Source organism: Ranitomeya imitator, chromosome 1, assembly GCF_032444005.1.
Source record: "Ranitomeya imitator isolate aRanImi1 chromosome 1, aRanImi1.pri, whole genome shotgun sequence".
Taxonomy (NCBI): Eukaryota; Metazoa; Chordata; class Amphibia; order Anura; family Dendrobatidae; genus Ranitomeya; species Ranitomeya imitator.
Genome location: NC_091282.1, coordinates 752,841,784 through 752,857,080, shown reverse-complemented (window position 1 = coordinate 752,857,080; position 15,297 = coordinate 752,841,784). Strand labels below are relative to the sequence as shown.

At 44.2% G+C, this 15,297-nt stretch overlaps 1 protein-coding gene across 2 annotated transcripts in view; it reads left to right on the top strand.

Annotated features, from left to right (window-relative positions):
* MIS18BP1 (MIS18 binding protein 1) overlaps positions 1 to 15,297 on the top strand; it is a 197,536-nt gene that overhangs the window by 72,456 nt on the left and 109,783 nt on the right. For both annotated transcript variants that reach the window (XM_069734982.1, XM_069734973.1), the window contains 4 exons: positions 1,214 to 1,344; positions 1,423 to 1,513; positions 11,691 to 11,929; positions 13,691 to 13,836. In XM_069734982.1, coding sequence (XP_069591083.1) covers positions 1,214 to 1,344; positions 1,423 to 1,513; positions 11,691 to 11,929; positions 13,691 to 13,836 — 607 coding nt within the window. The remainder of the gene's footprint in view (positions 1 to 1,213; positions 1,345 to 1,422; positions 1,514 to 11,690; positions 11,930 to 13,690; positions 13,837 to 15,297) is intronic.

The window sequence follows — 15,297 nt, the reverse complement described above, 5'->3', positions numbered from 1 at the left end:
CGGCTCTCAGCTCTGTGGCAGGCTCTCGGCTCTGTGGCAGGCTCTCAGCTGTGTGGAAGGCTCTCGGCTCTCAGCTCTGTGGCAGGCTCTCAGCTCTGTGGCAGGCTCTCTGGCAGGTTTCTGGCTCCTTCCGTCTTGGCAGGGTGTGGCAGGGTGTTGGCTCTTCTGCTTTTGGGCTGGAAATGGCTGAAGGCCTCATGGCCCTGCTTTATATATAGTCCAGGGGGCTGATCAAAGTTTTTTGAGCATGCTCAGTGTAAAAAGCCGGATACGGCCGCCGGATCCAACTTTTTCCGGATCCGGCGCTTTGCGGCGTCCATAGACATGCATTGTTGTAAAATGCCGGAAAGATCGGATCCGGCCTTTCCGGCTTTTTCGCCGGAGACAAAAAACGTTACAGTAGACGTTTTTTCCAGACGCCGGAATCGACTAGACGCCGGATCCGGCATCAGACCGGAAGGAACGCTGGGCTATCCGGCGCCATCCGGCACCAATAATATTCAGTGGGGGAAATGCCGGATCCGGCTTCTCCGGTTTTCTATTCCGTTTTTTATCGGAAGAGCCGGAATTCGCCTGAAACAAAAAACCTGATGTGTGAAAGCAGCCTAAACAGTGGAAACCCCTCAATTCTAACCCCCCCGGGCTAAACTACCGCTACCCCTGTCCCTGCAGATCGGGTGAAATGGGAGTTAACCCTTTCACTGGATCTGCAGGGACGCGATCATTCTGTGACACAGCATATGCGTCACAGGTCGGATTGGCACCGACTTTCATGACGCATACGCTGTGTCACAGGTCGGGAAGGGGTTAAATGCTATAATGAGCCCTTGGTTTCACTCATTTGTGTCACGCAGAGCCAGTGGAGAGCAGCTGGCGTGCACCAGTACAGTCGTCATTTGAGTGCCGGTGTCAGAGCTGGTAGCGTCATTTATATGGCTCATTTGCAGCTACCGTATGCAGATGCCGGTTATGTAACCGAGCCGACTTCTGCCTTTGCCTTATATTGGTGTGGTCGCAGCTCGTGATCCGGCTTCATACTTTGCTTATCAACCCATGATAAAAATGTACATCATAGGTCATTAACCAGTTCTATTCCCCGCAGGTGCTCAAGAATCCTCTACTCTTCCCTTTTTTTTTATTTTTTTTTTTAACATTTTGTGATATGTGGTGCAATTGCTGATTTTTTTTTTTTCTTCTTATTCCCATGTTGCAGGGACTTGGACTTTCAGCTCTGGCACAGTAATATCATAGTACAGCAAATCCAGAGCAACATATTAAAAACCATAACTGGAAGTGTGTACCAACTGATAGGGGAAGCAAATACGGTCTGCATGAGTGATTTTGGTATGTAAACGGGCAGCAAGCGAAGGGGGGAAAGTGGAAGAAGAGAGATTTCTTATAATGTCGGTCCTCTAATGTCAGGCTATCCAACATGGCTGATAACCAAGTTCAAAAATGGGTTTCCGGAGGATTGGAAGAGCTGTGTCAGATACTTCTGCGATGTGGAAGAGAGGTTAGTGGATTGGTGGTCTTCTAATACTTTATTTTAATGTATGTTTGGAGGTTTAACCCTTTCACACACTCTGATGTAACTCTACACCACATTCAGAGTGCACTTGTACAAAGGAGGCTCCTAAGCATACGCTGGCTGTACCAGCAGCAAACTGAGCAAACTCGGGTTGCTGCTGACTGACTATTGCCGATACGTTATCAAACTAAGCATGGCTGTTGAATGTCCCAATGACTTCTTTTGTTACTCCTCCTGTGTAGCTCAATAGAAATGTAATTTTGCTATATGCTACAGTACTGTGGTATCACAGTATAAATAGTGGCTTGTGAAAGTATTGAACCCCCTTGACTTTTTCCCTATTTTGTTACATTACAACCTGTGTTTAAATATTTTTGTAATCTGGTTTGTGTGTGATGCATCAGCACTAAATAGTTTAAATTGGTGAAGTATGAAAATTATGGGGTCAAATAACTATAAAAATTGTCATGTGCATATGTATTCATCCCTTTTGCGATGAAGCCCCTAAATGTTTCTGGTGCAGGCAATTCCCTTAATCAGTCCTATGATAAGTGACAGGAAGTCCCCCTGTGTGCAATCTGTGTCACATGTCTGTCAGTATACACACTTTAACTTTTCTGAAAGGCCACAGAGGTTGCAACACCATTAACAAGAGGCTCCACTAACCAAACACCACCATGAAGACCAAGGAGATCTCCAGAAACCAGAAAACACCATAAGGCTATGTGCACACATTGCGGATTAGGCTTAGGAATTTCTGGTGCGGATTCTGCCTCTCCTGGCAGAAAACGCGCCTGCGGATTTGTCGCGTTTTTTGTGCGTTTTTCTTGCGGATTTGCTGCGTTTTTTACCCCTGCGGTTTTCTATAATGGAATGGGTACAAAAACGCTGCAGATTCACAAAAAAGTGATGCTACTTCTTTTAAACCGCAGCGTTTCTGCAGCGGATTTTCTGCAAAGTGTGCACAGCATTTTTTTTATTTCTCATTGATTTACATTGTACTGTAAATCAATTGCGGATCTGCAGAGTTTCTGCACCTCAAAAAAACGCTGCGGATCTGCAGAGAATCCGCAACGTGTGCACATACCCTAAAGACCAAGCAGATCTCCAAACAAGTCATGGACAGTGTTGTTCAGAAGTCGGGGTTGGGTTATACAAAAAATGGTCCAATCTCTGATAATCCGAGCACTGTCAAATCGATTATCATCAAATGCAAAGAACATGGTACCACAACAAACCTGCAAAGAGTGGGCTGCCCACCAAAACTCTCAGCATGGGCAAGGAGGGCATAAATCAGTGAGGCAGCATAGACACCAAAGGTAATACTGAAGGAGCTGCAGAGTTCCCAAACAGAGACTGGGGTATCTGTCCATACGATCTCAATAAGCCATATACTTCATAAAGGTGGCCTTGATGGAAGAGTGAGCAGATAAAAGCCTTTACTTAGACGCAAAAATTGTGTAAGGCTTATTTTGAGTTTGCCAAAATACATGTGGGAGACTCCCCAAATGTGTGGAGGAAGGTGCTGTGGACTTTTTTGGCCACCAAGGTAAACTATATGTCTGTAGCCAAACCAATATAGCCCATCACCCCAAGAACAACATCCCCACATTGAAACGTGGTGGCAGCATCATGCTGTGGAGATGTTTTTTGGCAGAAGGGAAGGGGAAGATGGTTGGTGAAAAATACAGGGATATTCTTGAGTAAAACCTGTTTGTCAGTGATTTGAGACTGGGACGGAGGTTCACCTTCCAACAAAATAATGACCCAAAGCATACTGCTAAAGCAACAATCACGAGGTTTAAGGGAAATTGTGTAAATGTTTTGGAGTGGCCTAGTAAAAGCCCAGACCTTAATCCAATAGAGAATCTGTGGTCAGATGTGAAGATTGCTGTTCACAGGAAACCCTCTAACTTGAAGGAGCTGGAGCAGTTTTACCTTGCAAAAATCCCAGTGGCAAGATGTGGAAAGCTCACAGTGACTTGCTTATCCAAAGCGACATGCAACTGTACTTACTCCAAAAGGAGGCACTACAAAATAATGACACTTTAGGGGGGTGAATAGCTATGCACACTGAAGTTTTCAGTTATTTTTTCCTATTCTTTGCTTCACAGTTAAAAAGAAAACCAAATGTGCATGGTTTTTGCATGAAATGATGCAAACTCTCAAAAACAAACAACCCCCCCAAAAATGTGAACTTCTATGTTGTGAGGTAAGCAAAGCACAAAAAATGCCAATTTGGGGAGGAGTGAATACTTTCACAACCCACTGTGGTATAAGCCATTAAACAGTAACAAGTTCAAGTCCTCTAAGGTAGAGCTGGACAATTAATTTTCCCGAGGGACCGCGTGAGAGACTGTGACTGTTGTGGTGGCCAAACCAATTGGCTGAAATTATTTCTGCTCAATTTTAATATTACCATATTAATTATTTATATTAGTATGTATGGTATCACTTAATATTGAGCAGAATTGAGCATGCTGACATCCTCCTATTTGCTGAATGAGCCTGCACACAGCCCCTATATACAGTATGAGCCTCCATATTTCCTCTCTGAATATAATGAGCCCCCTCATAGCCTCTCTAAATACAATATGAGCCCCCTTATACACAGTGAACCCCACATAGACTATCTAATATATAATTGCCTAGAATACTACTTCCTGCAATTTGTGCCAACTTCCGTGGCTTTGTCCGGAGCTAATGTCCGGAGCTAATGTCCGGAGATTAATTGCCTAGAATACTACTTCCTGCAATTTGTGCCAACTTCCGTGGCTTTGTCCGGAGCTAATGTCCGGAGCTAATGTCCGGAGCTAATGTCCGGAGCTAATGACAGACAGAGGCCGCGACCAATGAATATCCGTGACAGAAAGACAGACAGACGGAAGTGACCCTTAGACAATTATATAGTAGACTAGATGGCAGCCCGATTCTAAAGAATCGGGAGTCTAGAATCCATATATACTTTATTTATTCAAATGTAAGAATAATACAATTAATAAATAATAGTAAGAAAGAACAAAAATAATAGGCAGTATATGGAGAAAACACCAAACAAAAGTTCAAAATTGGTGTGAAAATGTCACTGAACCACTTCAATACTAAATATATATAGTTTTGGTAAATGGTATTATCATTTTTTTGACGAAATTCGGCAGGAGCTTGAAGAGCAACGTCACTGGGCCCGCCTCCACGCAGTAGAAACTTGCTGTGAGGTAAAAATTCAAAAATCACACCAAAATGGCGGGCGGAGTGTGTCACAGTACGGCACGTTTCTGATTGGTCGCTCGCATCAGGCGGCAACCAATCAGACACTGGACACTGTTGACGTCACTTATCTCCGGACATTAGCTCCGGACATTAGCTCCGGACATTAGCTCCGGACATTAGCTCCGGACATTAGCTCCGGACAAAGCCACGGAAGTTGGCACAAATTGCAGGAAGTAGTATTCTAGGCAATTATATAATATATATATATATATATATATATATATATATATATATATATATATATATATATATATATATATATATATATATATATATATATATATATATATATATATAGATATAGATGTTCAATACACTAATGTCCTACCTATAAATTTACTTGGCTTCTATATATATATTTATTTTTTTTATTACTAAGGAAAAACTGATGTCTCTAAGGGTAAGTTCACACAGGGCGTTTTTTTATGCTAATTGTCAGCTGCTTTTTACAAAGCCTATGAGATTTCAGAAATCTCATGCACACACATTGGGTTTTTGTTTGATCAGTATTTTGTGCTTTGCTGCGTTTTTTTTGGACATAGAGCATGTCACTTCTTTCAGCGTTTTTGCTGCGTTTTTTTCACCCATGGGTGTTGAAAAAAAACGCAGCAAAAATGCAGGTATCATTATTTGCTGCGTTTTTGCTGCTGAGAATCCAAGGACATTAGCCTGGACAAAGAAAGGAAAAAAAACGCACCAAAAACGCACCTAAACCTGCGTTTTTGACGCAGCTTCTTTCCTGCCAAGATGATCAGGTTTTGCTGCAGAAAAAAAAGCAGCAAAACCGCCCTGTGTGAACTTATCCTAACAATGTGACGTATACTCCCCTAATGCACTACCTAAAACTTTATTCGAGGCATACCAGTGCATTTGGGAGTTAGGAGGACTGGGACAGGGATTGGGGAGCTGCTGCTGTTGTGAGCACAGATCAGTCATACAGCACCATGTGCAAGAGGCAGATCGTAGCACTAGGACTCAGATCGCAGGGGGATCGCACTGGCCAACAATGTTTCTTCCTCTCAGGTAACACGGGTTCTCACAACCACTCTCCACGCTAACTCTAAGGAAAGGATGGTGTGCAGAGTGGTGATCGCTAATTTAGATGAACCCCTTTGGCGTTGGGGGTTAATCAGGTGAGGTGATGTAGCGATCACCCCTCCCATTGTGACTCGTGATTGGTGCTATGTCAGACAGCATGGATCACACCATGTCACGGTTATTTTATTTTATTTCAAACTTTGTCACATTGGTATGATTGGCTGGTCAGAAATGACCAGCCAACCACATCGATTGTCGACATGGTGAGTTGGGGGGGGGGGGGGGGGTATGCGGTATAGACCCCCAGGGCGACGTCAGAGACAGCAGCCATCTTAACCTGGACACCGCTTGATGACCGTAAATAGCAGAGATGTGTATACATACTGCTCTTTGCGAGAACGCAGCTCCCGTGGTGCCTTGTCAGGAGAGGGTTAAACATTTATGTTTTAATTGGTTGTCCAGGACTGAGAGGTTGATCACCTATCCTTAGGATTTGTCTTTAGCGTTAGATAGGTGTTGGACTCCCACCGATCAGCTACGTTGTTCTTACAGCGAGGGCCACACAGGAACTGAAATTCAGCCCTGGCATTTGAAAGTACGTTACATATGCTAAACTAAGGTTGTGGAGGTGGGGTCGGTGTCCACTTTGGTGGAGTTGGAGTCGGTATAAAATGGTCCGACTCCTAATATTTAATAATTTAAGTTCATTTGTTTTGTACAATGCAGGATGTGCTGGAAATGTCTTCAAAAGAATTTGGGAAAGTTATGAAATGTCCTATAAATGTCTGTTCTGTTCCAGATCTAACTGTTCCAGATCTAAGGATCTCTGCTTTTAGTTGAGATGAATCTGTGCTACGTGCTCAGTAGGGTTGAGCGACTTTTCTTTTTATAGGATCGGGTCGGGTTTCACGAAACCCGACTTTTTCAAAAGTGGGGTCGAGTGAAATCGGCCGATCCTATAGAAAAGTCGGGGTCGGCCGAAACACGAAACCCAATGCAGTGCATTGGGTTTCTAATGGTTCCCAGGGTCTGAAGGAGAGGAAACTCTCCTTCAGGCCCTGGGATCCATATTTAAGTGTAAAATAAAGAATCAAAATAAAAAATATTGATATACTTGCCCTCGGACGCACCCTGGTTCTCACCGGCAGCCTTCCTTCCTAAGAATGAGCGCCTGAAGGACCTCCGATGATGTTGCGGCTTGTGATTGGTCGCGTGAGCAGTCACATGGGCATCACGCGACCAATCACAAGCCGCGACGTCATCTAGGGGCCTTCAGGCGCTGATTCTTAGGAAGGAAGGCTGCGGGTTAGAACCAGGGCACGTCTGAGGGTGAGTATATACCTATTAGGAATGTACTCACCCTCGGACGCTTCCTTCCTAAGAATTAGCGCCTGAAGGACCTTAGATGATTATATTTATCTATTCAGCCTCCTATATACTTCTCCATCCTGCATTATATCTCTCCAGTCACCCTCCTATGTACATCTCCATCCTGCATTATCTCTCCATTCAGCCTTTTCTATTCAGCCCCATCCTGCATTATATATCTCTATTCATCCTCCTATATACTCCTCCATCCTGCATTACATCTCTATTCAGCCTCCTATATACTCCTCCATCCTGCATTATATCTCTCTATTCAGCCTCCTATATACTCCTCCATCCTGCATTATATCTCTCCATTCAGCCTTTTCTATTCAGCCCCATCCTGCATTATATCTCTCTATTCAGCCTCCTATATACAGTCATGGACAAAAATTTTGAGAATGAGACAAATATTAATTTTTCCAAAGTCTACTGCTTCATTTTTTCTAATGGCAATTTGCATATACTCCTGAATGTCAGAGTGATCAGCTTAACAGCAGTTACTGTACTTGCAAAGTCAATATTTGCCCAGAAAATGAACTTTAACCCCCAAAACACATTTCAACATCATTGCAGTCCTGCCTTAAAAGGAGCAGCTAACATCGTTTTAGTGATTGATCCATTAACACAGGTGTGGGTGTTGATGAGGACAGGGCTGGCGATCAATCAGTCATGATTAAGTAAGAATGACATCACTGGACACTTTAAAAGGAGGCTGGTGCTTGGTATCATTGTTTCTCTTCAGTTAACCATGGTTATCTCTAACGAAACACGTGCCGCCATCATTGCACTGCACAAAAATGGCCTAACAGGGAAGAGTATCGCAGCTACAAAGATTGCACCTCTATCAACAATCTATCGCATCATCAAGAACTTCAAGGAGAGAGCTTTCCAAGAAAGACCTTCAAGCGCCCGGACCGTATCTTAAAACTGTTTCAGCTGCGGGATCGGACTACCAGCAGTGCCGAGCTTGCTCAGGAATGGCAGCAGGCTGGTGTGAGTGCTTCTGCACGCACTGTGAGGCGGAGACTCTTTGAGCAAGGCCTGGTTTCAAGGAGGACAGCAAAGAAGCCACTTCTCTCCAGAAAAAACATCAGGTACCGACTGATATTCTGCAAAAGGTACAGGGAGTGGACTGCTGAGGACTGGGGCAAAGTCATTTTCTCTGATGAATCCCCTTTTCGATTGTGTGGGACATCTGGAAAACAGCTTATTCGGAGAAGAAGAGGTGAGCGCTACCACCAGTCTTGTCTTATGCCAACTGTAAGGGTACGTTCACACGATCCTGAATTCCCTGCGGGTTTTTCAGGTCCTTTTTTGGAAAATCCGCAGTGCAAAATCAGTGCATTTTGCACTGCGGATTTTCATGCGTTTTCTTCTGCGGATTCCTCTGCGGGTTTTCACCTGCACTTTCCTATTGGTGCAGTTGGAAACCCGCTGCGGAATCCGCAGAAAGAATTGACATGGTACTTCTTTTTTTCCGCAGCGTTTCCACGCGTTTTTTTCCCGGGAAATTCAGGATCATGTGCACAGCGGGTTTCGTTTTCCATAGGGTTACATTGTACTGTACACCACATGGAAAACGGCTGCGGATCCGCAGCGGCAAATCCGCTGCGGATCCGCAGCAAAAACCGCACCGTGTGAACGTAGCCTAAAGCATCCTGAAACCATTCATGTGTGGGGTTGCTTCTCAGCCAAGGGAATCGGCTCACTCACAGTCTTGCCTAAAAACACAGCCATGAATAAAGAATGGTACCAGAATGTCCTCCAAGAGCAACTTCTCCCAACCGTCCAAGAGCAGTTTGGCGCCCAACAATGCCTTTTCCAGCATGATGGAGCACCTTGCCATAAAGCAAAGGTGATAACTAAATGGCTCATGGAACAAAACATAGAGATTTTGGGTCTATGGCCTGGAAACTCCCCAGATCTTAATCCCATTGAGAACTTGTGGTCAAACATCAAGAGACTGGTGGACAAACAAAAACCAACAAATTCTGGCAAAATGCAAGCATTGATTATGCAAGAATGGACTGCTATCAGTCAGGATTTGGTCCAGAAGTTGATTGAGAGCATGCCAGGGAGAATTGCAGAGGTCTTGAAGAAGGGTCAACACTGCAAATATTGACTTGCTGCATTAACTCATTCTAACTGTCAATATAACCTATTGGTACTCATAATATGATTGCAATTATATTTCTGTATGTGATATAAACATCAGACAAACACTAATAAAAACCAGAGGGCAGCAGATCATGTGAAAATATAATTTTGGTGTTATTCTCAAAAATTTTGGCCATGAGTGTACTCCTCTATCTCTCTATTCAGCCTCCTATATACTCCTCCATCCTGCATTATATCTCTCCATTCAGCCTTTTCTATACAGCCCCATCCTGCATTATATCTCTCCATTCAGCCTCCTATATACTTCTCCATCCTGCATTATATCTCTCCATTCAGCCTTTTCTATACAGCCCTATCCTGCATTGTATCTCTACTTTCAGACTCCTATGTACAGCTCCATCCTGCATTATATCTCTATTCAGCCTCCTATATACTTCTCCATCCTGCATTATATCTCTCCATTCAGCCTCCTATATAGTCCTCCATCCTGCATTATATCTCTCCATTCAGCCTTCTATATACTCCTCCATCCTGCATTATATCTCTCCATTCAGCCTCCTATATACTCCTCCATCCTGCATTATATCTCTATTCAGCCTCCTATATACTCCTCCATCCTGCATTATATCTCTATTCAGCCTCCTATATACTCCTCCATCCTGCATTATATCTCTCCATTGAGCCTCCTATATACTTCTCCATCCTGCATTATATCTCTACTTTCAGCCTTTTCTATACAGCCCCATCCTGCATTATATCTCTACTTTCAGCCTTTTCTATACAGCCCCATCCTGCATTATAGCTCTACTTTCAGCCTTTTCTATACAGCCCCATCCTGCATTATATCTCTACTTTCAGCCTTTTCTATACAGCCCCATCCTGCATTATATCTCTACTTTCAGCCTTTTCTATACAGCCCCATCCTGCATTATATCTCTACTTTCAGCCTTTTCTATACAGCTCCATCCAGCATTATATCTCTCCATTCAGCCTTTTCTATACAACCCCATCCTGCATTATATCTCTACTTTCAGACTCCTATGTACAGCTCCATCCTGCATTATATCTCTCTATTCAGCCTCCTATATACTCCTCCATCCTGCATTATATCTCTCTATTCAGCCTCCTATATACTTCTCCATCCTGCATTATATCTCTCCATTCAGCCTCCTATATACTCCTCCATCCTGCATTATATCTCTCCATTCAGCCTTCTATATACTCCTCCATCCTGCATTATATCTCTATTCAGCCTCCTATATACTCCTCCATCCTGCATTATATCTCTCCATTCAGCCTCCTATATACTCCTCCATCCTGCATTATATCTCTATTCAGCCTCCTATATACTCCTCCATCCTGCATTATATCTCTCCATTGAGCCTCCTATATACTTCTCCATCCTGCATTATATCTCTCCATTCAGCCTTTTCTATACAGCCCCATCCTGCATTGTATCTCTACTTTCAGACTCCTATGTACAGCTCCATCCTGCATTATCTCTCAGTTCAGCCTCCTACACATAGCCCCATTCAGCAAAGCATTAATCCTCTCAGCCTCCTATGCATAGCTCGCATCCTGTAGTATATCACTCCTCTCATGTATACACAGCCTGCATCCTGCAGTATATCACTCCTCTCATGTGTACACAGCCCGCATCCTGCAGTATATCACTCCTCTAATGTATACACAGCCCACATCCTGCAATATATATCACTCCTCTAATGTATACACAGCCGGCATCCTGCAATATATATCACTCCTCTCATGTATACACAGCCCGCATCCTGCAGTATATCATTTCTCTCATGTATACACAGCCCGCATCCTGCAGTATATGGCTTCACTTAGCACCCTCATATTCCGCTCCATTTAGCAGTGCATCATTCCTTTTGTCCCCTCTATACTGCCTCATCCTGCAGTACATCACTCCTCTTAGTTACCTGTGTACCCATGCATTGCTATTGATTCATGCCTCCTAGAAGTAGCTCCATTTTAGACACAACCCAGTCTTCTCTTGCTCAACGCAGATGGCTCAATGAAGTGTTGCTATCTTGCCTCCTGACGTCTCCTGCGTTGCTCCAGCAGTCTGTTGCTTCACAGAGTAAGTGGTGGAGCATGGAGCTATGTGGACCAATCTAGTGTGGCCCCTGCCGAACCAGCCTATATAGCCGTTGCTAGATGTCTAATCCAGCCCTGCATACAGTTCGTCCATGGACTGTGCACATCAGGACTATGATCTGTCCCAATAAATGCAAAAATGTAATAGTCTGTAGCACTTCAGATCTGTATAAAGAGTGAAGTGTGAATGTGAGACTCATGTACGCTAAAATGTAACAAAAAATATTTTTATAAAATTGTAAACCAGGAACCGGGCACAAAAGAAGAAACGTAAATCTGACGGCAGCAGTACGAAGAATCACAACACAAGCAGAAACCTGGCGGTGACCACCTCGGACCATGACTGGGGGGCTCTGAAGAGGAAGGTGGGCAGCAGAAAGCCCCAAAAGGCTGTAGCCAAGGAAGAGAGCGCTCCCTGCAACCAGGAGGCCCAAATCTCCACAGCAGAAACTTGGAGTAACCCCACAGACATCACAAGGCTCAGCGGTATGTGCTATGGTAAAGGGGATGGCCACTACCAGTGAAGGCGTGCTACCTAATGAAACCATGCCTCTTTTTTTGTTCCTTCATCTCTATGGATGATGCGGTCACACGAGACCCCTGTAAATGCCATTTTCAGAATACGTCATGGAAAAAAAAAGTTAAAAAAATCCTTTTCCGGACCTTCTATAGCTGTTGCACAGCATATTGCAAATTACACCAAAGTTATGTCAGATAGCAGAACTTTGTTAATAGTGGCCAACCCCTTTAATTACTCTTAAATGTGATGTTTTGTATTTAAATATTTCCCATTTTTAAAGGGGTTGTCTCATCTCGATAAATTAGTAATATTGCAAAATGCTTAAGAAAACAAGCAACTTTGCATTTTACCACTTATTAAAATAATTTTATAGTTTACGTTTTGTTTTTCCCAAGTTCCCGGCCACCGCTGCTGTGTATAGGAAGTGGCCGGTCTCCTAGGGAAGTAGGGCAGCACTTGCAAGCACTTGGCTTTAAAGTTTGGAAACGCTGCTCAGATGATGGCCGGCCGGATTCTGGCAACACAGCATGGGAAGCACACAATTCAGGTTGCCATGTCCATGTCTTGGTGGGTATTGTCTGGCATCACTGAAGGCAAAGCAAACCCCCTGGGGCTCCCCATTGGGAACCTGAGCCAGGGTATCCACCCAGCAGTCCTCTCTTTCTGCAGCCCTTTCAAAATATTGAAGAACACTTTCACATCATGCTCGGGTGCAGTTGTTTCCAGTGATGCTCGCACTCTTTGCTGAGCAGACACAGGTTTTGCCTACACTAGAGGTTTTTTTGCCATCACCTTTATCAGCACCAGCAGTCATTTATGAGCAAATGATTAGTCTGTTGCTGGTTGACAACTGCAGCTGCACATCGGTATGTGTGTCCTGCATGTCTGCAGTGTTTGACTTAGTAAGTGCAGTGAACTTGACCTATGGCATGCTTTGCCCCCTGGGATCACAGTCTCCTGGGCTAGATGGGGGCTTCAGGCACTCTTCTTCATGGCACAGTTCACACCAGGCAGGTTAGAGACAACTGGCTGCAACATGTTTTGTTGGTTCCTTAGTACAACAAAGCGCAAAGAAAACAAAATAAATCCTAGGCCGGCTGGCCACTAACTGAACAAATTACTTGGCCTGTCGCACAGTTCTTAACCAAATAATTGTGTTACTTATGGCAGCTCTCCCAAGAGCACATAGTCATCAGCTTGTGGACTCTCTGGCCTGTTTTGGGGGTGATATGCAATGCCTTTTGACCTCCAAAGATGTGTATTATGGCATCCAACAAGTTCATTTTAGTCTCATCTGACCAGATTATATTCTCCCATTATTTCACAGGCTAAATACTGTTGAGAAAACAATAAACGCGCTTGTACATGCGTTACAGGTGCTGTTAATTACACAAATTAGAGAAGCATCACATGATTTTTTGAACAGTGCCAATAATTTTGTCCACGCCCTTTTTTATGTTTGGTGTGGAATTATATCCAATTTGGCTTTAGGACAATTCTTTTTGTGTTTTTTTTTTTCATTTAAGACAAATTAAATGAAGATAATACCAAAGAATTTGTGATTGCAATCATTTTCAGGAAGTAACTGAGTATCATCTGACATAATTGCAGGGGTGTCAATACTTTTGGCCACAACTGTATGTATATGTGTGCATATATATGTATGTATTTGTATAGATTAATTATATATTATGAAATATACATAAAAGGTCTTGCTTGCTTTAAAGAAATTTCATGTGCGTCTACAACAAGCCGCTGCGGTCGTCAGATAAAGCCCATCCTGAAGTTTTGGTGCGGGGAGCGGCTATCAGTCGACTGTCATCTGGGCACAACTATCATCAGAGAGGGAAAAGATATGCTGACCGATTCACTTGTGAGTACTGCATGCAATAAACCGGATTTTTAAGAGTTTTTGGGCAGGTAACGCTCTGCGGTTTAGATATTGGCCAGCGAGTGATTGGTTATAGTTGTTGAAGTATTGGAAGCAGATCTTGTAGGGTGCTCTCTGTGTATTTTGAGTTTTGTGGGGTCTCCCACGTACCTGGTAGCAAACATAAGTTTGGACACCCCTGTTAATCCACTTGTTTTTTTTTGGGTTCTTTTTGGAATGATCACATTGTAGATTCAGACTGACGGCAGCAAAACCGTGAAGGAAAACGAGGATTAAGAAACGCATGTGAAATAAAACATAATATGTGTTGGGGGAGGTGGGGGCAATTAGAGTTTTAACCCCTTAACGACCGCCGATACGCCTTTTAAACGCGGCAGTTAAGGGTACTTAAACCACAGCGCTGTTAATTAACGGTGCTGTGGAAAAAGTGAATAGCGCCCCCCAGAGTCGGATTTTCTCTGGGGTCTCGGTTGCCGGGGGTAGCCGAGACCCCAGAGAACATGATTCAGGGTTTTTTTTTACCGACCCCCGGGTTGCGATTGCCGGTAATTAACAGTTTACCGGCGGTCGCAAAAAAAAAAAAAAAACGCGATTTCCCTTTTAATTTCTCTGTCCTGGGCATCAGGCATCTATTTTAGGCCCTGGCTTCGGCCTAGCTGAAGCTGCCGCCTCCTCTCCGCCCCTCGGCCCGCCCCTCTGGATGACAAATATGACACTCTACAGTGTTATAGAGGGGGTGGATCGAGACAGAAAGGGCGCGCTTTTACACAGCTTTGCCGCCTTTTTTTCCTCAGCTCTCCGCCCCCTTCTCTCCTTGCCTCTTCTCCTCGGCTGCCATTTCTACTGCAGCAAGGCTTAACCCTGCATCTCCCGGTCAGCAGGACCAGACCAGCCAGTCTCCGGGGGGGCACAGGACTGTGGTTCTTCGGCGCTGGACCTAGGAGCAAACTGGTGGGTAAGATCACAGCTGGGTTGTTTTACTCGGCTGTGAATCCATATTCCCTATAAGGCTCCCCTATAAGGTTCCTCTGCATAGCTACCCCTGTAAGGTGCTAGCCAGCCCTTTTGCACTCTGTACACTTTGCCGGGCTCAAGATCCAAGAGAACCAGGCAGGACTGCTATTATGCATTCTGCACAGCCTGCGAGACCACTCTCCCCAGTGGCAGCACATACCCGCACTGCCAGGACTGCACTCAGACTACTGTGTCAGAGCCCCAAGAGGCCCCTGCCAATGCTTCAGTGTCTAATGCCACGCCGGAATGGGTCACTGAATGTCGCAATCTATGACGCAGTCTATAGATAAAGTAGATGAGATCCAGCTCCATAAAACGTAATATTTATTGATATCCAAACGATAAAATTCCACAAACATAGAATGTTCAGGCTCCCTCCGGTATGAAGCCCCTGCGCTGGAGAGGCTAAACGGCAACGCGTTTCGATCT